Source organism: Astyanax mexicanus, chromosome 10 (genome assembly GCF_023375975.1).
Source record: "Astyanax mexicanus isolate ESR-SI-001 chromosome 10, AstMex3_surface, whole genome shotgun sequence".
Classification (NCBI taxonomy): domain Eukaryota; kingdom Metazoa; phylum Chordata; class Actinopteri; order Characiformes; family Acestrorhamphidae; genus Astyanax; species Astyanax mexicanus.
In genome coordinates, this window is record NC_064417.1 from 39,583,997 (window position 1) to 39,608,187 (window position 24,191).

Sequence of the window (24,191 nt, forward strand, 5' to 3'; positions counted from 1 at the left end):
CATGATGTCACCTTGGAGACGTGGCAACAAGGTCTTTTTGTTTCATATACTGCTGATTAGCCTTGAATTGGAGCTTTAATGTAATATTCAGTCTTCTTCTTGTGCATTAAATTACAGAAAAGCAAGCTTTATTATACTCTGTCTATGACTACCACTAAAAGCCCACTCTGGGTTTAATGGGTAGCAAAGTTGTGAAAATATTCATAATCATTATATAGTAGAATATATATGCTAGGGTTTAAAATACTTCTGTATAAGTTTATCAACTGCAGCTTTTTACTTAAATAAAACTATTAAAGTATAACAAATTTATAGTATTAATAAAGTTAAAAAAAATACCATTAAGGACAAAAGCTTAGGCTGCACCACAGGAGCCTACAGTGCATTTTTTTGACAGAACAAAGCTGAAATTAAATAGGTGTAGATATACACATTTGATTTGCAAAGATTTGAGAAAACACAAAGCAGACCGTACATGTTCACTAACTTAACATTGAGAAACAAGAAATTAATTAATAAGTAGCTTTGAAAAACATACACAGTCTAGTACTCAAAAAGAAACCAAGGGGAAAAAATCAGACAACAGCAGAATTTTAAACAGACTTGAAACCTTTATTTTACACTGAAATGCAGATTTGCCAAGTTTTATTAAGTCTGTTTCACCCTAACAATTGAAGCCACTCAAAACATTCTGATAAGCACACATGCTAAAGTTTCTGCCCATTTTTTGGCTGAATTACTAACAGTTTACTAAAGTTTCTTCAGGAAATCCAAGAAATGCAGGATTTAAGACAATTCAGAAAACAAATCAAAATAAATACACATGTAAAAACAAATTTAAAAAATAAAAATGTACAGCAGAATAAAATATATACAATACAGAAGAGTTACTGGTAAGACTAAATGTCGCCCAGAACAAAGGCATTTTTGGATACATTCCAGGTTATAGCAAGTTTGTACAGTTATGCAATTGATGCATGTATGTCTTAGGCTATTAGACCATGCTCATACTGTAAACATTTTACAATAAATCAGAGTTTATTCTTGCGCCTACAGTATTCCACATGATTTTCAGTAAGAGGGTCAGAATAGTCTGAGTTCCAGTCCCTCTGGAAAATCTCCTGCAGTTGATTCTGTACAGTTTGCTGTCCCTTTTCCACCACAGAGCCCGTCTGGTTTACCACAAGCCCAACTCCAGCGGTATGGGTAAAATAATTTTCAGACCAATTGGATGTCCCTACAAACAAAAAGGTACATTTTAGCTTAAATTTTGGTTAAACAAATTAGAGCAGAACTGCACTTTGGAATAAAGTCATAAACAAGATCCAGGTTTTGTCAGTTGTGGTGCCAACAGAACCCTTATTTCCAGTAAAGCCATTGTAAAACGGCAGGTCAACATACCAATGTAAACAACTCGATCAGTAACCATGTATTTGGCATGGTTGACACGTGCAAAAGGGATGAGGAGTTGCTCTGGTGTCGAAGGTACCTCAAAAACATTCTGTGAAATAGATAAATCATTAAAAGAATACATTGTTGTGAGAATTACTTGGTGGGGACGTCATTGCAAGTACATAGGTTTTGGTACATAATTCCAAAAAACTGTTAAAAGTGGACCTCAAGAACAACAGCAAAAGAAGTTATTATTTTTTTTTAATTATTTTTATAAAAAAAACTTTAACGCACAACATGAATGTTGCAGCTTAGGGGAGTCTTGCCAAGTACTGCCAAAGATTGCAGGAAGACAAACATGGCTCCAGGAGAATGGCTCCAGCAGCTGACCAGCAGCTTTACCTCCACTCCTCGGGCACAAGCAGCCTCCCTAAGGGCTGAATCAATGGCAGGCCAGAACCTATAAACAATACAGTGAGCAGAGGAAACAGATTTTTTCTGTGCACACAAGCATACACTTTTAAGCAGACATAAGAAATCTCAGTGTTTATGTATTGAGCTTAAAAGAAACAAATGTTGAAATATTTTTTTGTTTCAAATGTTGGGAAAAACAAACAAACAAACAAAAAACACTTAAATATGAATGCTACCTTGGTGGATTTGTGAACTGCGACATAGGAATATAGTCCATGACAGACACATAGATGAACTCATTTGCATCAGCGATTACAGACAGTATTGTTGAGAGATCATCTGACCGTCCATATGTGGCCAGCTGAGGTGGAGCGCTCTATATAAAAAAAGAAAAAAAAAAGAAAAGGAAAAACAAATAGTTGGAAGTTAAATCAATAAGACAATAAAGGCTCTGCCACCAGATGAAAATATTACAAAAGAGTCACATGTTCATGCACTAAACTTGCTTCAAAGGTCATTCTTTGAAGCAACTGGATGCCTTTTTGGAACAAACAACCAACCAGGAAGCTTTATAAAACACCACATATTGTGAAAAACATGGAAGCACTCAGTGTAGAGTAGACTACAGGATGGGCAATCAGAAATGTTTCAGATGTGTGATAATGTTAATACGAAACATATTATGAAAGACTCAAGATTTACAATCGTGCAACTCAAGGCTCTGCAATTTAACATTTTTGTTGTTTAATTGTTATCTCAATAATGTCCTTTGATATAGAATAAGAGAAACTTGTATTACACTAACAAGGCATTTAGCATATACTTAAAATTGTATTGCATGTCTTGAATATTGTGATCAATTATAAAATGTTCGAGCTAAACATATAGTCTATGGATGTTTTGGCAAATACTGTATTTGTCTATACACAGACATGCTCAAAGTCTCGGGATTGCAGTATTAGTGCATGATAGTGGGGTTCAGACTCAAGTCTGTAGTGGTAATTCATCACAAAAGCCATTACCACCCACAGTAGACAGGGAAGAGGGTGGTAATGAGGTCAGTGCAGCATTCTTTAGTTACAATAGGAAATGGCAAAAGCCGTAGGCCACAATATTAGTTCTTGTCTAATGATAGTTGGCATGTCAGTGTATTGTGCAGCTAGTACACATACTTCTACCAACAGACATAAAAACCTGTTTATATATATTGAAATGAATCTGACCAGAGTATAATATACTTCTGGAGACAACACTAGTGGGGAAAACATGTTTGAAGAAGGTAAATGCAAATTGGTTATATAGGAAAACTAAAACCAGAAAATCAGATTTCATTGCAGTCACATGTTCAATAAAAAGTCATAGCCTGTCCAGAGCATATCAATATACAATCTGGACTTAACACAAATGTTAAACAAGGTGTAAACAAGCTTAAAGACATGAATGGTACACTGCATGCAGTAACTGGCATTCATTTAATGCACTGGTGAGAGCAAGACAATGGAACTCACAGACAAATAGACACGTGCAGGGACACCGTTGAATTTAACAGCGAATGGGTACTTAGAACTAGAGAGAGCAGATAATCTGCCAGGCCAGTAGGGTGGGAGGGATCCATTTTTCTGAGCACCGATTTCCCAGTAGACTCCAAATATCCTTAAGGCATCATGTGCCAAACAACTGCAGTCCTCCACAGAAACACCAACCTCCTTAACCTGCCACAGAAAAAAGGCAATGGCATAATGCAGCTCTATTATAGAGTCTAGTGTAGAGTAGTTCTTTGCATTTTATCTTTTATTAAATTAAATTCACATAAAACAAACATCAGGCACTGGTGCTTGCAGATATACCTGGGTTAAAGAGCGCCAGTCCATGTTTGCACTTCCTACATACATATGCTTCTTGTCTACAACCCAAAGCTTGCTGTGGACAATACCCCCAGTGACACTCTGAAGGTCAACTTCTCTGATCTCTGCACCTAAACAGAGAAAGCAGATAAGACGATGGTAAACATGTCTGCTGCTGAACAAGCAATTCTACAGGCATGACAACACTCATTCAAATCTACCTGTTCCTGCTAGCTCATCTGTGTCTGCTCTTGAAGTCTGTGGGGCATTAACTGCTATCTGCAAGTTCACTCCTCGTGACTGAAGCTGTTTCAGTCGGTTGAACAGTTCTTTGCCCTGGAATACAGCAGCATTTAAATGTCATCAAATACACAAAGGTCTCTATATGAAGATTTTACAAAAAAATGGGGTTATATATACAGTAATATGAATCAGTAATATCAATCAATCAAGACATTTTATCACAGTCCAGGGTTAAGAAAATATTTTGTTCAAATATCTCTCAAATCTAAACATCTTTGTTATGTTACTATTAAAAGAAATTGCCATAATAGACAAAAACATTGGCACATTGAGCTGGGTGATATGATTACATTTTAATAATAGTGTGCTTTAATAATAAACTTAAAACAATTGCACTGAATGTGTTATTTCACTGATTTAGCAAACGTAATTATTGAGTTTGAGATGTTTCTACCTCATAATTTGCACAAGTCTATACTCTTCAGCTCCTCTGAAAAACACTTCCCAACAAACAAGCCATTTCTTTTTTACAGAGGGTAACTTGTGTAGCAGATGCAAATATTTTATTATATTTGCCACAGGTACTAGCAGTCATTAAGAATGCAAAAAAAATGTTACACAGGATGGGACAAAATACTTAATGATTTTACCTTCATGGAACTGGGGTCAGTAATGCCAGTGTCTAGGTCTCTGAGAGTGAAGTAGAAAGCAGCAATGTCGACAGAGCTGTTTGCTTGTTTGAGTAGGTTGTTCCAGGTATGTGAAATGCTCTGCAGGTGTGGAGAGTCACTGGGGAAGTGCATTCCTTCAGGGAGACTCTCAACAAGGGTGAGCCTGATGGACAAGTTTAAAACAGCACTTAATGTACCATGGGAAAAAGTTGTGCCAAAAAAAAAAAAATCTCAAATGTTGGTGACAAGAAACCGTTTTCTTACCTACAGTCTGTGCTGCATTCTGCTTGAGGCAGCCATAAACCTTCAAGCCAGTGAAGTTCAAGCTGCACCATTAGGTGAGACACAGATTTAGGGACACCATAGAGCCAAATGTGTTGACCAAATCCTCCCAGAAGAAGCAGAAAAGTTGGAAAGAAACAGAAGAGAGCAAAGCTCTTTCCTCTAGCCTGCCAAAAGCAAAATTAAACACACAAGAGAGTCTTTATTTTGTGGAAAAAACAGATCACACAGCACAGCAGCAGCACATTCAAGCAATGTTTACAAAAATATCTATTTTAGCTTTGCCTTGTTGCTGTTTTGTGTATGACTACAATAATAGCAGTTATATACTGTTCACTGTAATTGATAATAAAGAACAACTTACCTCTGAAGTTTTAGGAGTATGTTTATGGTGTTCTAGTTGTTTAGATTCTACAGTCTTTGTCTTATGAGAGACATGAAGAGATTCCTGTTTCAGAGGTGTTTTAGACAACACTTCAGACGAGTGTTTTTCATTCTTCTTTAACAAAGGGCACTGCTTTTCAGTATCCTCAAAGACTTCTTGTTTAACTTCATCAAGAGGCCATGTTAATTCTTTTAAACTTGCCTTTTCCGAGTCTTCTACAGCACTATCCATGTCTTCACAAGGTTTTTGTTGCTCTGAAGGTTCCATTCTCACACTTAGCATAGGTAGATGCTCTTTAGAAGTGCAGAAGCTGAGATCTGAGCTTTTTATTTCATCCTGAGGAGCAGAGACATTCAAGTCTTCATCACCTTTTGTGATAGATTCTATACTAGCAGAAAGCGTTGCATTGGACGGTTCTGAAATTGAACTTGTCACATGTGGTTCTGTTTCTGCTCTCAGACTGGGTCTCTGAAGTGACCCTTCAAGCCCCTCAGAGCTTCCATCACATGTTTTTTGTTCAAATGAGTCATTTTGTTTGGGTGAAAATGGTGCATCCTCTGGAGTCTCAGATATGAGGTCTCCTGAAGAGCAGGAAGGAGATAGATTTTCAGTGCTGCTTGAGTGTATACGGGGGGACAAGGTTGTTTCTCTGTCCCCAAACACTGGTAATTTTGTTTTCAATGGCTCTCCAGAGGCGATTCCTTTCTCTTTTATTAAGCTCTCTCGAATGGGTCCATCAGTCTTCACTGGCAGCGATGATGACTCTGCAGACGGGGTAGTGGTACGCTTGCGAGCCAGCGAGCTCTGGAAAGTGGGGATGCGAGAGGACGGTTTGACAGCTTTACGTGATTCTTCCCCCTCCATCCTTTTCTCGGTTGCTGCTTTATCTTCATCCTCCCTAATGCTCTGGTCAGCTGTCTCAACACTCAGGTCTTCTGTTTCCTGAAAAATGACAATGGAAATATTTATAAAAACACATGGCATTAAAATGCTTTCATGTCCGTGATATGATAACACTATTTCAAATCATGACGGGAGATTTAGGTAAGAGGCTTCTAAAGGCATTACTTTATTATGTTATGATGAAATAGATTATTTTATAACAGTTAGTTAGAAATAAAGATTTGAATGTATCTCATTTTAGTTAGATTTTTGTTGATCTCTAAAATATATGGGTCTATATTCATCTCTATCAACACTTCAACCAGTTATATTTAAAATCGATGGGAAAAGGAACTTGAAGTGAACATTACAGATGTGGAATGGTGTAAGATCTGTAGCTCCCAACCTAGAAGTAAGGTTGCAAGATCAAGTCAGGAAGTCAGTTATTTGTTTCTTGATAGCCCCTGCTAAACAAAGCTCTCTGGAAGCAAACAAAACAAAAAGAAACTGCGGCGAAGAAGCTGCTGTCCATACTCATATTTTCTGGTCATGTCAAGTAATAATTTCCACAATTACCTCTTAAATTTGGACATACCGTACAACTTCACCACTTTCTATTTGGAGCTTATCCTGGAAGAGTGTTGGAAGGAGGACCAATATTTATTTAGATTTTATTTTATAGCTACCAGCAAAAACAGGAAAGTGGCATCAATTGGTTTTAAGTGACATCAACTTTAAAACTGCAGAAAAAAGAATACACAAAACTGTGAAGGAAATGTGATCTATTTTCAGACAATGTAAAACATCCGGACTGCAGTTTGACTCGATGTAATCCCTCTTTTTTGGTTTAATTCAAGTATACTTTAATTAATCCGTTAAAGTAGCAATACGTATACGTAAGAAAAACACACATGATGCTTTTCCAGTCAGCTTGTGTCAGCAAGCTGTAAGGGTGGCAGAGAATGATGTTAAACCACTAGCCTTAAATAAGAGAGTATCTTACTGCCTTAGTGCGCAATGCAGTAGAGTACAGAACAGTGACTAACAGGCAAAATATGCAGTAAGGTCGGACCACACCGCCTTGTTTTAATGCTTAGGGAGGGAATGACTCAAATATTTAACAACATACAACGTTCAAAAAAAACAAAACATAACAAGCAGCAACAGACCATCAAATAAAGGCTGTAGTTGCTAGATATAACTAGCTGAATGGTTAGCAACCGTTTTCAAACTAACACAGGGCAAGCTAGCCAACCAACTAACGTTAACTTACTTAACCTAAGCGCCTTAACTACCTCGCTTAGATTATCTAGGAAGTGAACGTGCTAAAATAGCTGACTAACCAGTCTAAACACCACCAAGGTTAGATAGCTATCCTAACTAACGTTATATGACCTGAAATACAGGGAAATATAACACCAACTTACCATTTTGAGCGCTCCTCGTTTGCGTAAGGCGGTACGTTAGCTGGCTGGATAACAAGCAGTGTTTTTTATATGACTAAATATACTAAATACTAAAAAAGCTATGGGTTAGTTACTTCCCTGTTTTTAGGATGCAGAGAGATCTGTCTAGCTACCTTCCCTAGCTACGTAATATGATGCACGACTGCCGTGTCTGCAGCTAAGGTAGTTAGCTTAGCTTAGCTGAACAAGCTAATACATTAAGGGAGAGAGAGAGAGAGAAAGGGAGGAAGAGGGAGACTCGCTTCAAGAGCGAGTTTCTCTCTGTCTGGTTTTGCGACGTGGCTGCACCCCTGAACACAGTCAGGAAGAAAAAAACCTCGCCTACTTCACCAGCAGCAGCTCAGCTGCTCCAGTTAAATACCCACCTCTTCATAACAGTAGAAGTTTCTAAGCCGCGCTGACCGTCTCACCGGCGTCTCCAGGCGAACCGATCGCCTTCGTCCCATTACTATAGTTAGCTAGCTAACGTACAACTCAAATCTACTAATACAAATAAACGAGTTTTACTATGTTTATCTACAATAAAAAAAAGTAAACTAGTTACGACATATACGCGAGTAACAGTTTTATGTTTGCGAGAATGTATATGCTGGTTTAATCGCGTCTGATGAAACACAACATCGGTGGCTAGACAAATGTCAACAGATCTTTTTGGTTCAAATTGAACTAGCCGCGGTTTCCGGTGCTCACACACAATTGGCGGTGAAGCTGCATCTGCAGCCAAACAGGGAACATGACGAGGCAGGCAACAAACAAATCACTGTCAACCCTGAAAAGAGTGCAATAACAGGAGTGCTTAGAAAGTGAGAAAAGTGGCCTGGCCTGTTTATTGCTAACAGACAGTTTTTATGATATATTTTTTATTATTATAACGTTATATATTTTTATATTATAATTGTTAATAACAACAATAATAATAATACATTATTGGCTATACTAATTATTATTATCAGCAATATACATAATTTATGTACACATACATAATTGTCCTTAAAATATTTTGTAAATGGGGTTATTTTACAATATACTTTACAAAAAACTGAACTCCAATTTGCAAGACAAGACATACACATACAGATATATTTTCTAGGCGTGACAAAATATATACGAGCATTAACAATGAACCATGATTTTGAATGTAAAAATGTAGTTCCACTGTATGACTTAAAATATCTATTTCTCCATCACATATGGTAACAATTAAATTTAAGCATTTTGTATTAAAAAGTCTACAAATCTATTCTAAACAAAAAAAAAACCTATGATAAACGTTATTTTGTTGTTGCAATTATTGTTTTGGTCTTTTTCTTATAATTGTTATTATTATAATAATTACTAGAGAGAATTGTTATATGTATGTCATTATATTATAACGGTATGATCCTGTCTTTAAATTATAGTTAGTGGACATATTTCTGTTATTTAAAAAGGCTTTTTTATCTTTGGCATATAAAAATGAAAATCTGATACACACATTATGTAAAAAATATCCAGAGTAAGATAGTATTTTAGTTATAATCGTCCTCACTTCATTTGAATAAAAGTACAAAATACTTTTATTTTACAAAAGTACTTTTGAGTAAAAGTACAATGATTTGTTATGGCTCTAATGTTGTGTTGTTTAAGTCTCTAGTGTCACCTTTATGGCAAGTAGTTGCAAGTTTACGCTTAATAAAAGCTTGATTTAAACACTTTTTACTAAATAGTTTGTCTTTAGTATATTTCATATATTCCATGTAGGAGAATTTCAAAAGTGTACCCAATTTTAAGAAAAGTGTGCATTTCAATTATTGGTGAGCTTGCTTCGTGCTTATTTCGTGCTTAGTGTTTTCAGAACCAAAAGTAACAACTAACAACAAAAAGTAGGACATTTTACTTACATTTTAAATGTAGTGGCGGTAAAGTATTGCCAACTAAGATAAAAATATTTTAATTACAGAAACAAGAAATATTGGTATTTTACAGTATATCATTTCTGTTGTATAAAATCAGGAGTAAACCGCTGTGTACCGCTAGATGGCGCTAAATCATAATAGCGTACAAAAGCATTAATATTCCGCTTCGCTCTCAGTTGAGCCGCAGACTGGAGGAGGAACTGAAGTGTACACAGTGGCAGCTGACTGATATTTAAATTATTACCAGGATAAGATAAGGTACAGTGTCTCTCTTACTTCGTAAATGTATTGTTTAAGAGCCTAAGTAATGTTGCAGCCTGTGTTGTGTCCTGAAAATGTCGTTTTGAGCGAGTAAAATACTTTGTTTAGCTAACCTATTTTACCTAGGTTCGCAGGCTCAGTAGTGTAGTGTTAGCATGTTAGCTAGCGAGCTAACGGAGCTACGGCTATCTATTATAGCTTGATGTTTTTCCTCCTGTTGTTGTTGTTGTTTTAGCCGAGGTGGGTTAAGTTAACCCTCAAAAAAGAACGACAACGAGATGACTAGTCTAAATCTTACTGTGTTGATTTAGCTAACTGTCAGAATAAGTGAAGTGCTGCTACTTTGTGATTTTATGATGATTTTATGACTGTAATCAGTTGCTTGGTAGGTTAAGATTATTTTAATCTAGCTACTGTAGGGTAATCCTGTTGATTACGAACGGAAGTCAGTATAAGGCATCTTTTGTTTTCATTTTCGTTACAGGTTGGAATACTTTCACAGACAGCTGGGCTTCGTTTTTGATACTGACAGCTTTCTTTTTTTTTACTCTTCTTGTGTTGACAGTTTTAATGTAGGTAAACACATGATGTGTGCCTGGAGCTGTTTTTATACTCATTAGCTAGATTATAGCTAGGAGATGACTTATTCACTGTCAGAAAAACAGCAAGAATTTCAGGGTTTTAAGTTTACTATGTGTTTTACAATATATAATTCCTCTCCTGATTAGCCCGGATCAACAGTATTTATTGATTATCTAAGGGACGAAACCTGCATAGCTGCACGTCTTGAAGATTTATCTCGGACTCCCTGTTTTTTTTTTTTTTACCACAGGCAGAGCTAGATCAGATATTTAACCCCTTAACAGGCCAGGATTTTTGTCAGTTGTCTGCCTGACATTACACCACTAAATCTTGAGGGCTTTGACATTTTAAGGGGATAAACAAAGGGACTAACTATCAGCTAAACCAAATATTGAGTGTAGGTTTCCATTCTTTTTGTATTTTTTCTCTTTTTTTAACTCCAGTTTGTATTTTTTTTACTTACCTAATTTTAAATCATTCTAGCTATTTTATTTCTTCTCTGACACACCACCAACCACCATGGAGGTAATACCTACTAATCCTAACTCTTCCTTGCCGCCACCACCACAACCTTTTCCAATAAGCCCAGCTATGGCTCCATCTGTACAACTCGGTGTCACCATAGTTTACACATGTCTGTATGGAGGTTTGTTCTTAATAGTATACGCTCAGCTTTGGCTGTTGTTACTCTACCGCCACAAAAGATGGAGCTACCAGAGTGCTTTTCTTTTCCTCTGTTTGTTCTGGGCGGCACTCCGCACTACGCTTTTTTCCTTTTATTTTGGTAATGCTCTGGCAGCCAACCACCTGCCCACCCCAATCTACTGGCTCCTCTACTGCTGTCCTGTGTGCCTGCAGTTCTTCACTCTGAGTCTCATCAACCTGTACTTCACCCAGGTAAAGTGTGCAAAGGTTACCTTTACTGATGTACATCACTGGTTTTCAGCTGTCAGTCCTTTTTTAACTACTCGCATTTAATTTTTTCTCCTTTCCACAGGTTTTGTTCAAAGTTAGAGGGTTATTCAATATTGAACCCAGTAAAGGACTGTGAGTGGCCTATTGTATTATTGTGTTCAATAATTTTAATGAAACTGCTATTTAGCTGTTAAAGCTGTTAAAATATTTGTCTTCTTTTTGTTTCAGATGGGCAGCTCGATGTATGTATGCATCTATGAGCATTGTCTTTTTATGCGTCAACATGGTTTGCGCCAGCTTAGGAGATCGTGGGGGCTCCGGTGGAATTGGGGCCAAAACATGGAGGCTGGTACTGGTCCGAGTCTTGGTGAACGATCTGCTTTTCATCATAGAGGCTGTGTGTCTGGCCAGTTCACTGCTTCTCTTGACCCGTTTCTCTCCATCCACCAGCCCTTATTTGCACAGCAAGGTATCCCACACTCCAAATCTTCATCATTATCATTATACTCTATAATATCATATTACATTACATTACAAGTCTCTGGCAGGAATTGCTAAACTAATGTGGAGACCGCGTTCAGACAGCAGGATTTTACAGTTAGCCAAACAACTTATTAGAGTAGTTTGCTAAAACATGATTGGTCATTTGCTCCAGATTAGGTCAATCAGCATGTTTGATATCTGAAATTTGCTTGTTCAGATTACTGTGAGCGGGTAGGCTAACATGGCTAGAAAACACTTTATCTAGACTGCTATTACAGCAGTTTATCTTAATAAACACATGCTTACTTTTTCATATTGTTGACATGGAAAGTTATCTAGAAATGGACAAATCCTGCTTTGAAAAATATTCTGCAAATATTTACTGATGTTATTAACTTGCATTCGATCTTATCATATCTATGAAAATCTTATTTAATTACAGGGAACATCTCTTTGCCGGACAGCAGTGCTTGGAGGTGGTGTAATCCTGCTATTTTCAAGCAGAGCATGTTACAATCTTACTGTGCTTATTCTGTCACAGAAATATAAGGTAGCATCCTTTGGCTTTGACTGGTACAACATCTCTGATCAGGTACAAAGATTGACAGATCTATTAAAGAGACTATGAAAACAAACTAATTTATTAACTGCTCTGTCAGTTTATTAAGTTCCTGTTAAATTCTGTTTCTCCTAAGGCTGACCTTCGCAGTGAGCTTGGAGATACAGGGTACATAGTGTTTGGGCTTATTCTTTTCATATGGGAGCTTCTACCTACCAGCCTGCTTATTCTAATTTTCCGAGTACCTCGGCCACCACAAGAAACGGTGAGCTTTTTCATCTCTTTTTTTTTTTTTTTTTAAACATTGATTACTAGTGTTTATTTGATACTAATATTTTTTTTTAGAAATGACCCTTTTTAATGTTTTCTTGGTTATTTTAGAATTGCAGTCCAGCAATCAACACAAGAGGACCACGCTCATATTTCTTTGACGACCCACGTGGGATGGATAGTGATACTGGTTCTACTTGGACACATGGCTTGCGGCCCAACAACAGGTATAAAAATGATATAATAACAGTATTATTTTGAGAAATTGAACAGTTTTCCTAAGATGTGAGGCATCAGTTTGACAAATTAACTAACTCTAACTCTTTAAAATGCTTAGGTTAACTCAGATTAATTTTTCCGCCACTTAAGTCCTCAACTCATTGCTATCATTCATCTAGTCCCTGCTTTCTTCCCCTTCTCCCTTACATAAAGTCGCATGAATTCCTTTCTTGATTTTGTGTTGAAAACTGGGAGGAGAGTGTGTACTTGTGTTGGGTTGCAGTATCAGGATCTGTGAGTAACACAAGAGATGAAAGCAGATCATTTAAGATTATTATTAGTATTGAGTAATTATGTTTCCAATTTGCATATATTTAATAGGCCTGTTGCAATAAGTCTTTTGTTTGACTGATATACTGTCCCAAAAATCATTTTAATAAACTTTATTATTGTCGTTTTAAGACAAATAATAATAATAGTATAATAGCACAGTAATGGACTTACATAAAGAGCCATGAACTTTGAGATCAATTTTATATTTAGCAGTTGAAATTGGATTATATTTCTTTTTTTTTTTTTTTTAAGTTGCTCATTCATGTTAATGTGCCCTTCTTTCTGTGAAAATCATAATGGGCAGTATTAAGGTTAGCAAAATTGTTATAATTGACAGTCATGGAAATAAAACTTGTGAATCCATGATTCTTTAGAACTTACGTTTTGTGGTAAATATTTCTGTAATTCCAGTTTTGCAGCCCAGAAATTATAAACATACAATAGTCAAAGCAATGTTGACTTGAACCATTGCTCTCTGTCCCCAACAGCTGGTTTGGTTCCAGTGAGACAACTCCACTCCTCTTCAACAGGACAGATCAGAGCAACCAGCATCACTCCCTTTACTCAACTCCACAGAATTAAGCTCTCCACAGGGACAAGGCATAAGGGATTTGTCTCTGATCTGATTCTCAGGCAGTACTGTATCAGTACCTCATCCTGTGGACACCAATTGGTATCATTTGCACTGACGCGCTGTACACCTGCTTGCACCTTGCATTTTTCAATTTTATAACTGTTGACAGAACTAATAGACATTCTTCTAACTTAATATCTTAATATCTGTACCAGCAATTTAAAGGGATGTGCAGGCTCTCCCCTGTTTACATAAATGAGGACCAATAACCTGTTTCTGTAGGTTAATGTAATGAAGCTTTAGTGGAATGAACTCACCTTTGTATTTATCGTTTTAATATATCTACTCTTTGCTTTCAAACAACTGACAAATGTGAATGAATGATTGATTGATTAATTAATCTAAATTATTTTATAATATTTCATAAAGGGAACAATGACAGATTTTGATCATATTCTACTGTATTTAAAAATGATTTTATAGCATTAAATGTGCATACTGAATTTTACATAACTTGAGATTTTTCCTATAGAATTACATATTTTCCTACAGTGTAATGATATTAACTGAAAAACAATGAGTAATTTGAATTGACCAGTTTATTCTGCAGTATGTACATATTCTCCTATTAAAACACTTTATACAGTATGTACATGTACGTTAATTTACTCCACGTTTTACATAAGATCTCCCTCTCATAGCAAAATTCAGATCTAACAAAAAAAAGTTATTGAAAGCACAAAGAATGGAAAAAATATCCACCTTTAAGGACATATGGCAAATCCACAAATCATCTTCATATTTCTGTACTCATTCTGTGTGACAGATTTCAAGAAAACAAATACCATATTCAGAGGATGAAGCAAGGAAAAAACAGATGGACTATGTAGTTTAAAAAATAAACTGACCTCTGGCATGTCTTATATTACTGATTCTGCACTTGTGTACTTAGGAACTGGTTTTCTATCTCAGAATCTCCCAGACACCTTATACAAGTCATCTCTGAAACCGGCTTGACATGCTGCACTTAAATAAGATCTGAACATTATAAGAGCCGCTAGGGAGACATTCTGATCTCAAGCACCCAAAGATCCAAGGTGTGTGAGAAGGAGTTTTACTCTAGAAAGTCTTTTCTGAAGTGCCACGCCTGCTTTATTGGATAAATATTCAGTCATTAGGAGGTGGCGTGGTCTCTAGCTTGCGTAGGCGGCGGCGTCTTAGCTCTGCAGCATTTGGTTCCCCATCATCCTCTCCTCCATCCTCCTCCGTCTTCTCTGCTTCCGTGGATGAACTGGTTGGGGAAAAGCCTGTTGCTCCGTTGATGGCACCAACTACAGGAAGAGAGAGGAAATAAGAAAACAAAAAAAGCACTGAAACTAACCACTAACGAAATATTTATCATTACTAAAGATTAGTGCTATTGAAACCAGAGTTGATATGAGACAATCACTTACTAGTTTGTGGTCCGCTCTCCTGGCCAGAGGCCTCGTTGCTGCCTGCTGGAGCAGAGGACTCCGCTCCGCTTGGGCCGCTGGCCTCAACAGGGCTGCTTTCTGACCGAGGAGGACTAGTGAGCAGCATAGCAAAGGAAGGAACATGAGGAAGTACATGATGAGGAAGTGTGTGTAGCATTAAAGCAGTGGACATTTTTTTAAATTTCACAACACTGACAAAGGGCAGCTACCAGCAGCATGTGGGAAAACCCCAGTTATCAGATGGCATACCTGAGCGTGGCAACAGTGGTGAGGTAGTGGTGGATGTTGAGCATGGCAGCGTCCAACAGTGTGTGAATGTTGTGAAGGCACTGTAGCCTGGCTTCCAGACCCCGCCGGCCCTCCTGCTCCAGTTCTCTCAGCTCTTCTTCAGACATTGTGGAAAGTGATGCTGGCGGAGGAGGCATGGATGACACTAACAAACAAAGATGGGCACAACTAAGATTAAATCAAAGATCAGTTTTCACACTAAAATGTACATGAATGACTTCAGACATATTATAATATAGTGGAATTCAAAAGTTCGGGTGCCCTGGTCAAAATTTCTACTAATGAAAATATCTAGGCAATCAGAGGAGGACCTGAATTTCTCAAAAAAAAGGAAAGGGGGCAAAGCAAATGTTTGGCCATCCATCTTAGCAACTATGTACAGCTAACAAATGCTTTTTGTTGCCAGCCAAAGGTCTTTCACTTTCATAGTTTGGGGGATTTTCAGCTCAGATTCTTGAGCTTTCCTTCATGCTCTGCTACTTAAAGATTTATCTATAGATTTCTGTTGATGTTTTTGTCATGAGACTGTGATAAAAATGCCCAAACTTCAAGTTTGCACAGGTTGAGGTCATCCATTGGGGATTTTGTTGTGTCCTGGATCATTCTGCTATAGAATCCACTGTGGCAATCCTACACATATAATTCTCTCTGAAACATTCAGCATGCCTGTTAGCTGCATAGCTGTTGCATTATGAACTGAGAAAAAGGCTTCCTGAAAATGCTTTGCTTAGCATTGTTCTGCTTTGTGGTATCAAATATTTAAATTTTTGCTCACTGAACTTAAGTATAGAGTGAGAGACATGGCTGCTGAAGAGTGAGAGAAGTTCATGTGACTGTGAACACACTTTAGCGCTAATTAAGGCCGGATACCTTAAAAATAAATTCAGCTTAAATTTCTTAAGAGCGTTAAAATACTTGCATGGTGCTTATTTCCTTTTTCAATCTAAAATTAAAAAACAAACAAACCAAATACTGTTTTCTGTTTAACTCCATGCCTTTTCGAGATCAGTTATCAGTATGCAACTACTCACAGTAAGAGTAACTTTGACCAGGGGTGCCCTAACATTTGCATGCCACATTAACACTTAATCATAGGGTATAAGTGAGCTGTTACAACTGCCTGCACTTCAGGTATGAACTAGTAAGGTATTTGAGATGCTCCACTCAAGCTGATTGTTATACTCACTAAAGGGTGGAGGTGGAGGCATGGGCAGCCATGGAGCAGTGGGAAAAGGTGGGGGCATGGAGAAGGGGAATCCGGGCATTGCTGTTCCTGGAGCAGTGGCAGCACTTTCTGCACTAGGCTGACTGGAGCTACTGGACCCTGAATCTACAGAATGAAAGAGAAAAAAAATCTTGCAGTATTTGTGTATAATGTGAACTATACACAAAAAAAAAAATCATAAGCCTATTAATAATATACTGTTAGTAGGGATAGCGATATGGTAAATACACAATATCACACATACAAGACATTTTTACAGTGTATGAAAATACAGCATACATTATTACAATTAGACATTCAGATGTGTTTACCAAAGAAATGCTGGGGAAGATTTATAATTTACACACTCAAAGTTACAGTACATTTACAAGATACCATCAGATTTCATAAAAATGCTGTTTAGTAATCATATTTAGTCTCCAGAATGATATGTACAAGATGTTTAACACAAGACTGGTCAGTCTCAAACCTACACAACAAAACTAAATTATATTTTGTCATGCAACTTGCAGCAATCTGTACACTCCACTGATCTAAGCCATACCACTCACATCTAATGGAATTAGCTGGATAATTCTGAAATAAGCTTAACTGACTAACACATGACTAACACAAGGATAAACAGAACACATTGTAGCAATTATTCATCTGCGGACATGCATTGTTTTAAAACTACATGTAAAAAGTTTGAAAATAAAACAAAACAGCATGTATCATAAAGCTGTGTGTTACTAAGCGTGCTGGTTTCCTCAACAAATCAGACATGAGAATGGTGCTGGGTTAAAAACCTGATTATAAAGAGATAATGCTTACCTGCCCCTGAAGTCTGGGTTGCATCTGCACTGGTCTGTGAAGTGCTGGCAGCAGCTTGAGCTCCAGGTGGACCAGCAGGGGGTGCAGCACCAGGGAAGGGTCCCCAAAAAGGGAAAAGGCCTGGAGGAAAATGGGGCATCATGCCTGGTGCAACTAAAGGAAACACAGTAGTTAGAAGACCAGTTGTGCTAAAACACTGTCTATATATAAAAGACCAAAAGCTGAATTGTCTTTTACAGCACCCTCATAAACAGTGTGTGCTGTGGATGGTCAATGTTTACCATTAGCAGCTGGGGGAGCAGGGGCATTAGCTGGTGCTGCAGGTGCTGCAGGGGCAGCTGGAGGTGCTGGAGTAGGCGTTGGATTGGGCTGTGATGCTCGCAAAACATCCATACGACAGGTTGGACATGTCTGCTGCCTCTGGAACCATGACCGAAGGCAACTGCCACACAGACAAACAAGTGAGAATTTATAGAGTTCTTATGGAATACAGTAGATTACACACTGCTATCAAACTAACACAGTGTATGGCTTTTACACACCTGAAACCAAGGTTTATAGTTCTGTTATTTTTGGGTTAGTTATCTTTGGTTTCACACTGCAGTTTAGTGGGCGCACCTCCTGTCATCATCACCATCATCAGATGACGGCATATTTCAAATTGATCAGGTTGCCTTTTCAAGTGTTGTGCTGGATACGGCCTCCCTGCCAGAACTGGACTCCATTATAGTAGATGCTTGTCACATAGTAGAATGACTGTAACGGAAAACCCTCTAATTTCTTTTATTTCTGTTCATAAATAAGGGATTTCTGCACAACACCAGACCTTTAACACATTATTTTGGTTTGGACCAATTTGAAAAAGGGTTCAGACCAAACTTGGTAGGTGTATTAAGGACAAAATTGCATTATTAATCAATGAACCTAAATTTTGTCAATCAGCTAAAATTTGGTATCTAGCGTTTGCTTAAGATAGAGCACAAACATTCTTAAGAACAGAGATTCACTCTTCCACAGCTCAATGCTGGGAGGCTTTATACCCCTGGTATTAAGCATGTTGGCAAAAGGTCCCTGGTTCTCTGCTCCAGACAGTCTCATTCTATTGGCAATATTTCTCTACAAGGACTAGACAAGCTTATGTAGTTGAACACATTCATTAAAAAAGGTTTCCACAAACATTTTGTGTATATAACACTGATGATATCTGAAGGCCAATGATTTTTCAAACAAACTTGTCATGTGTGAATGCAAACTGCTGTTAAATAGGTCATAAACTGGGCAGTAACCTTGAGTGAAAGATGTGGTTGCAGGGCAGCTTCTTCGCTCCGGTTACCATCTCCTCTCGACAAATGATGCACACATTGTCTGATGCTTGCAAATCTTCAGGAGTGGCATCTGGATAGCTGCAAACAGAACACAGGTATAAGTCACAGAATCCATGCAATTTAGAAACAACCAAACATTATAGAATTAAAACTGACTCACAGTGTGTTCATGTTGCGAATGGCTCGACGAGACATTATTGCATCCGTCACAGCCTTTTTAAATTGCCTGTTAAAGGAAAAACAACACAGATAATTTGAGAGATATAAAGAAGCACATCTATATAACTGGAGGAACTGACAAATGGTAAAGTCAATCATCCAACCTATGGTTAATATCAAATGTGTACAAAGTTAGTATAAAACCAGATATGCTAAAAAAAATTTTTTCTTTATCCTAAATAATAAAAATAAAAAATATTTTCAAAAAAAAAAAAAAAAAAAGATTTTGACAGCAAACATTAATGAGATTTTGTCCATTTATTGAACAAAAAGACAATTGTACAAAAACATAATAATGCAATTACTGTGACAGTTCCAGTGTTTGTTAGCAATGTTAGTCTAGCATCTTGTGTTTTAAACTTCAAAAAGATTTTAAAAAGATACCAAACATGTTATCTGATCAGCTGAACCTAGGGTAAATGAAAAATGATAGTTTGATATTCTGCCAAAATCTTTAAGCATGATGTCCTCACCTCATTGCAAGATACATAGGTCGAATAGCAAATAGGGGGAAGGTATGCACTTTGATCATTATTGTCATAAACGCCATGTACAACAGCACTTTGATGAAACCTAGAACATAGAAATACGTTATGTATATTAAAAAAGCAGCTTTGTTTTTCATAAAATTACATTACAACAAGAAAACTGTCCTACCTGTGAAAAGCTCTGTGTAGAGCATATAGACAGCTTTATTTTCCCATGGGTTCTCACTCTGCAGATCAATAGTATGCAAGGTGTACTTGATGAACGTGGTAAGAACCATGGTCATAAGAATTGCATACTGAAAGAAAATAAGTGTCAGAGAAAAGCAGTAAGAAACAATATCAGAAAATGTAAGTGTGAAATAATGCTTAAAGAAACTGCGGATCTGGCAACACTGCAAAATATCTTAAATTCTCTAGATTTTATTAATTATTGTTTGTTTTTTCTAAGATAAAATACTCAAAAGGCATGTCTGAAAGAGTACTTTCCATCTTGAACTGCAGGGTAATAGGACTATAAAAGCTTCAAGTCAAGACACAGCCTTTGGCAAACACAACCAAACAATGATCACCTCAAATCCAAAGACCAGCTGTACGGAGGCTCCTCTTGTGATAATACTATGGCAGGCGTGATTGACAAATAAGAAATCCAGTACTCCCAGTAAAACCATTAGGGCTGTGGAGTAAGCAAAAAGCAGTATGTCAGCACAAAGAAAACTGCAAAATATGATGCAATATCAAGACACACTTTCCATATAAGGTCACAACACATCGCCTATGATTCTAAGAGCAGGTGTAGCCTCAGAATTTGAATATGTCAAAAATAGAAATGCAAAGCTGATGCTCTTGGGAAACCGTTAGGCTTCATTTTGTTTCATTCCTTAAGTGACTCTCATTGCAATCCACTATGAAGTTTTAGACTCATGCTGTTTGAGGGGCATGGAATTTATAGATAGGAGACAATATCAACATTTATTAATCTAGAAATTATAATTTACATGCAACTTTATTACTTTTTTCCCTGAATAGGATACTTTGTCTCCTTTTTGCCACTATAAAGAGCACATGCTGATGCTTTTTCAAACATAAAGGCACCAAAGGTGGGCGGACGACCCCCCTGCCCCCCTTGAATTTGCCAGTGATTTTGTGTGTGTGATGGACCTATAAATCCAACTGTCCACCACAACTCCACCAGAAAGTATATATCAGTATATAATAAGTGCAGGAAACACAATGTATACTCACAGACAACTCTAAAATGGAAGACCCATGAGATATTTGGACTTCTTTCCATCTAAAAAAAAAAAGAAAGATAAAGGTCATGTCAAGCTTAAACCAATGAAAAACCACATGTAAAAAAAGTACACCATGTACTCACGAAGTCCACCCTGTCTTCAGCCAGCCAATGGAAGCACTTAAGGAAAAGCAGCAAAGTGAAGAGGGCCACAAAACGAGGGGAAAAGTCATCCCTGAACACTGTAAAGGCTAAGCAGGTCTCAGTAACTGCATACCAGGAGCGCTCAATCAGGTGCTGATGGATGTAAGAATAGGTAACACAAGAACAGTTAGAAACACTAAGCCTGAGAGCACACCTGTACACAGAACCCCCTTCACACAGCAGCATACACACCTCCATCTCTGCAGCTCTCAGCTGGCCAAAAAATACCTTCCGCATGAACTTCCCCAGTAGAAAAACTAGCACAAATGCCTGAATATACAAAACCTGACAAAGACAAACAGAAAAAAAGTTTTTTTATTACCAACACAACCAGGGCAATGTTAAAACTGGGCAAATATAGGCAGTGTTTAGGCTCCAGTGTAGTTCATACACTTTATTCACTATGACAACAAAAGTAGAACAAGAGCATCCAAAAAAAGTAATGCATTCAAATATTTTATGTTGCACTCATTGCTGCTGACTGAGATGTGCAAATTTGCACAAACAACTAGTCCATGTAGAGATTTGTTCCCAAAGAATAGGACTCACAGATTAACTAAAATTACTGGCACTATTCCTAATGCCAGGAGTGGGCTGGGGGAGTAGAAAGTCACCCATTCAATACTTTTGGAAATAGATTGGGAAATTGGGATATGTTGGGTTGGTGATCACCGAACATCTCGACCCTAGTAACCTCACTTTTGTCACTGAATGCAATCAAGTCCTCACAGCAATGCTTTTCTATCTAGCACAAAGTCTTCCCTGGAAAGTAGTGACAGGTACTCCAACAAAAGCTAGATAAACTCATTTTTAATACCTTGATTCCAGCAAAACAATAAGCAAATGAGCATATAGCATATAATCATGATGCAGTTTTGGTTATGAAGTACCCTGAAATAACAATTTGTAACAAGGAAAATCATTATTCAATGTTGAGACAGTAAAATTGCATTATAAAAACTCATCGGTGCTGGTTTCAATTAATGCTCATTAATACGTATTCGAAATACATACATTCTCAAAACAAAAGCGTACCTTGTTTAATACATCTGACAAGTTATTTAGACTATTACTTTCATTTTAAAATAAAAGTAAAACTAAAAATAGAAGCAACAATACAAAGGTGCTTTCCATTTTGATGCTGTCAGCCACTGACTGACAAAACAACAAGTACACTAAGATCCCTACATTGCAACTCTAAAAGTATTTTCTAATCATTTAAGCTAAACCAGATGTTTCCAAACCAGTCATCACAAAACCCACAGTCCACATATTTGTCCATATATATTTTTTTCTTTCTATATCTATAGATAGGAAAGACAACAAACTGGTCAATGTGCTACTGAAGACCACTGGGATAATATTATACAACACACTTGACTTACTGCCATGCTAGGGCTGCTTTTGGTGAGGTATACCACTGTAGGGTAGAACTGGTGCTTTAGGAAATAAGCGTGGGCCACCACCGCACCAGTCAGTGCCAGGCTAGCAGCCGTTACTAGGGCTGCTCGCACCATTTTTGCTCTGCAAGAATGAAGACACACAAGAAAATGAACAGTTACAGAGCATTAGTAACAGAAACTATACTTATAATGAGAACACACACATAGATATTAGAGCCAGAATTACAATGTAGATATCTGTATGCCAAGCCATTTTAGCTGAAAATAATACCAGTGATACAAGCTGTTACAGGCTTTACTAGAGACAGAGACAGTCAGATTGTACATTTTATTTACAGGGAAATACAGTCTCACATCAATAGATATCTACGGTTACTTGATAGTAGAAATTATAGGTGCAGTTCCAGATATCTACGATGTAATTCTTACTAGTAACAATTCTAGTTTTATATATAAATAATATTACTATTATTAGATAAAACTTGAATTAACTAGTATTTTTTCATTTTGTGCAAATAAATGCTTTAAATGACAATATTTTTATTTGGAATTTGGGAGAAATGTCCGTAGTTTATGAAATAAAACAACAATGTTCGTTTTACTAAAACATATACCTATAAATAGCAAAATAAGAGAAACTGAAGTGGTCTCCTAATCTTATATATAACACTTATTTAACTTAACGTTACTTAACAGCTGTTATCAGGCCTGCCAGAGTAAATCAACACACCCACTTTGCTTAATGGGTCAGTCTGCAGCTTGTCATCAAAAGTAATTAGCTTACAAAGTTTCCTGCTCGTTTAAAACTTTATGTCTTGTATGCAACAGCTGTCAGGAGCTTATCACATAAGCAAATTACATGTAGCTAACATTATACTCTATAATGACAGAAACTGTCACGGGATTGCTGCTATATCCTTGTAATGTTAACCTAACTTGCTATAAACAAAGCTTGTATTAATCTAGCTTGCTAACAAGTTGAGTTTACAGCAAGATATGGCTAAACGTTTCACAGTTTGACAAAGGTTCTTCACTGGAGCTTCTTCGCAATTATCAAGTCCACCTTAAGCAGTACATACCATCTAGCGATGCTGTACCTACATAGGCGGTAGCTAGCTAAGCTAATTTAGCGTATTGATGCACCATTTAAGGTGGAACTGGTAATTCGAATAAGAAGCTAGCTAGCTAGCTAACACCTGCCGCATACTAGCTAAACTACTGACACTACTGACAACCTACAGACTGTTTATAATAATTTTTAAACTCTAAAATAATGTATTCCTCCGCCCGGTAAGTGTGCTGCTAAACTAAAGCTCTGTTGCGACAGTCCAGCCGCAGCAGCAGCTTTAGCTCCTGCAGTGCGGACTCAGGTCAACTTACCCCGGAGCCGCCGCCGCACCTCCACAGCCGTAAAGCGCCCTGTAACCGAAACCCCACACTCAAGGGCGGACAGTGACCAGCTGCACCCGTAACCAAACAAAACTACGCCTCCGTCTGTTCTTCCATCCACCTTAATAATCTCTCAGCGCCCGAACCTGTAAATCTGCGAGGCTGTCCGCGGCTCTCCTGATTAGCTACGTGTTTATTTTTCGCTTGCTCTACAAAAGGCCACCTCATATCCGCCGCTGCCACGCCTGAGGACGACAGAGGCCGCCTGACCAATCAACATCCACACAGCCAAAGCGACGTGTTTATCTCCCCTTCAAAATAAAAGGCTTCTTAGACAGACTCTACACCCAGATAGTGTTAGCTCTGTTTTTGAATCATTTTCTCTGATTTTGCTATTTATAGGTGTATGTTTGAGTAAAATTAACATTGTTGTTTTATTCTATAAACTACCGACAACATTT

General features: G+C 37.5%; 3 protein-coding genes across 4 annotated transcripts; 1 reads left to right on the forward strand and 2 right to left on the reverse strand.

The window, feature by feature from the left end:
* Positions 1-591: 591 nt before the first annotated feature.
* Positions 592-8,263, reverse strand: pld7 (phospholipase D family, member 7). 2 transcript variants are annotated; one of them, XM_007246450.4, is made up of 11 exons: positions 7,945-8,263; positions 5,211-6,173; positions 4,829-5,013; positions 4,544-4,727; positions 3,872-3,986; positions 3,654-3,781; positions 3,315-3,518; positions 2,043-2,182; positions 1,687-1,852; positions 1,402-1,501; positions 592-1,237 (listed from the first exon to the last, which is right to left on the reverse strand). In XM_007246450.4, exons 1-11 carry the CDS (start codon positions 8,023-8,025, stop codon positions 1,032-1,034), a joined length of 2,472 nt encoding a protein of 823 aa, XP_007246512.3. In that variant the 5' UTR covers positions 8,026-8,263; the 3' UTR covers positions 592-1,031. The 2 variants fall into 2 exon arrangements, with proteins under 2 accessions (XP_007246512.3, XP_007246513.3); XM_007246451.4 differs by lacking the exon at positions 7,945-8,263 and adding an exon at positions 7,541-7,848.
* A 1,359-nt stretch (positions 8,264-9,622) lies between these two features.
* Positions 9,623-14,318, forward strand: gpr137 (G protein-coupled receptor 137). Its single transcript, XM_022684050.2, has 8 exons — positions 9,623-9,732; positions 10,220-11,214; positions 11,315-11,364; positions 11,461-11,701; positions 12,158-12,307; positions 12,411-12,539; positions 12,656-12,771; positions 13,585-14,318. The coding sequence occupies exons 2-8, from the start codon at positions 10,837-10,839 to the stop codon at positions 13,676-13,678; spliced, it is 1,158 nt and encodes a 385-aa protein (XP_022539771.1). The 5' UTR covers positions 9,623-9,732; positions 10,220-10,836; the 3' UTR covers positions 13,679-14,318.
* On the reverse strand, positions 14,252-23,972 carry syvn1 (synovial apoptosis inhibitor 1, synoviolin). Its single transcript, XM_007243247.4, has 16 exons — positions 23,722-23,972; positions 22,324-22,462; positions 21,131-21,223; positions 20,879-21,031; positions 20,746-20,794; positions 20,073-20,176; positions 19,673-19,799; positions 19,489-19,588; positions 18,957-19,022; positions 18,758-18,874; positions 17,753-17,913; positions 17,472-17,624; positions 16,620-16,763; positions 15,395-15,578; positions 15,125-15,237; positions 14,252-15,001 (listed from the first exon to the last, which is right to left on the reverse strand). Exons 2-16 carry the CDS (start codon positions 22,453-22,455, stop codon positions 14,838-14,840), a joined length of 1,860 nt encoding a protein of 619 aa, XP_007243309.1. The 5' UTR covers positions 22,456-22,462; positions 23,722-23,972; the 3' UTR covers positions 14,252-14,837.
* Positions 23,973-24,191: the final 219 nt, after the last annotated feature.

Bases quoted from the DNA above. Each gene is read 5' to 3' on its own strand.
- pld7 (XM_007246450.4), bottom strand. From the start codon at position 8,025: ATGGGACGAAGGCGATCGGTTCGCCTGGAGACGCCGGTGAGACGGTCA. The intron at 1,502-1,686 runs GTGCGTTAAAGT...TCTATTTCACAG, and splicing joins TAAGCTGCAACATTCATGTT to AATGTTTTTGAGGTACCTTC. The intron at 1,238-1,401 runs GTATGTTGACCT...TTTTGTTTGTAG, and splicing joins TGATCGAGTTGTTTACATTG to GGACATCCAATTGGTCTGAA.
- gpr137 (XM_022684050.2), top strand. From the start codon at position 10,837: ATGGAGGTAATACCTACTAATCCTAACTCTTCCTTGCCGCCACCACCA. The intron at 11,365-11,460 runs GTGAGTGGCCTA...TTTTTGTTTCAG, and splicing joins ATTGAACCCAGTAAAGGACT to ATGGGCAGCTCGATGTATGT. The intron at 11,702-12,157 runs GTATCCCACACT...ATTTAATTACAG, and splicing joins GCCCTTATTTGCACAGCAAG to GGAACATCTCTTTGCCGGAC.
- syvn1 (XM_007243247.4), bottom strand. From the start codon at position 22,455: ATGGTGCGAGCAGCCCTAGTAACGGCTGCTAGCCTGGCACTGACTGGT. The intron at 15,238-15,394 runs GTATGCCATCTG...GCTGCTCACTAG, and splicing joins ACCACTGTTGCCACGCTCAG to TCCTCCTCGGTCAGAAAGCA. The intron at 15,002-15,124 runs GTAAGTGATTGT...CTCTTCCTGTAG, and splicing joins GGAGAGCGGACCACAAACTA to TTGGTGCCATCAACGGAGCA.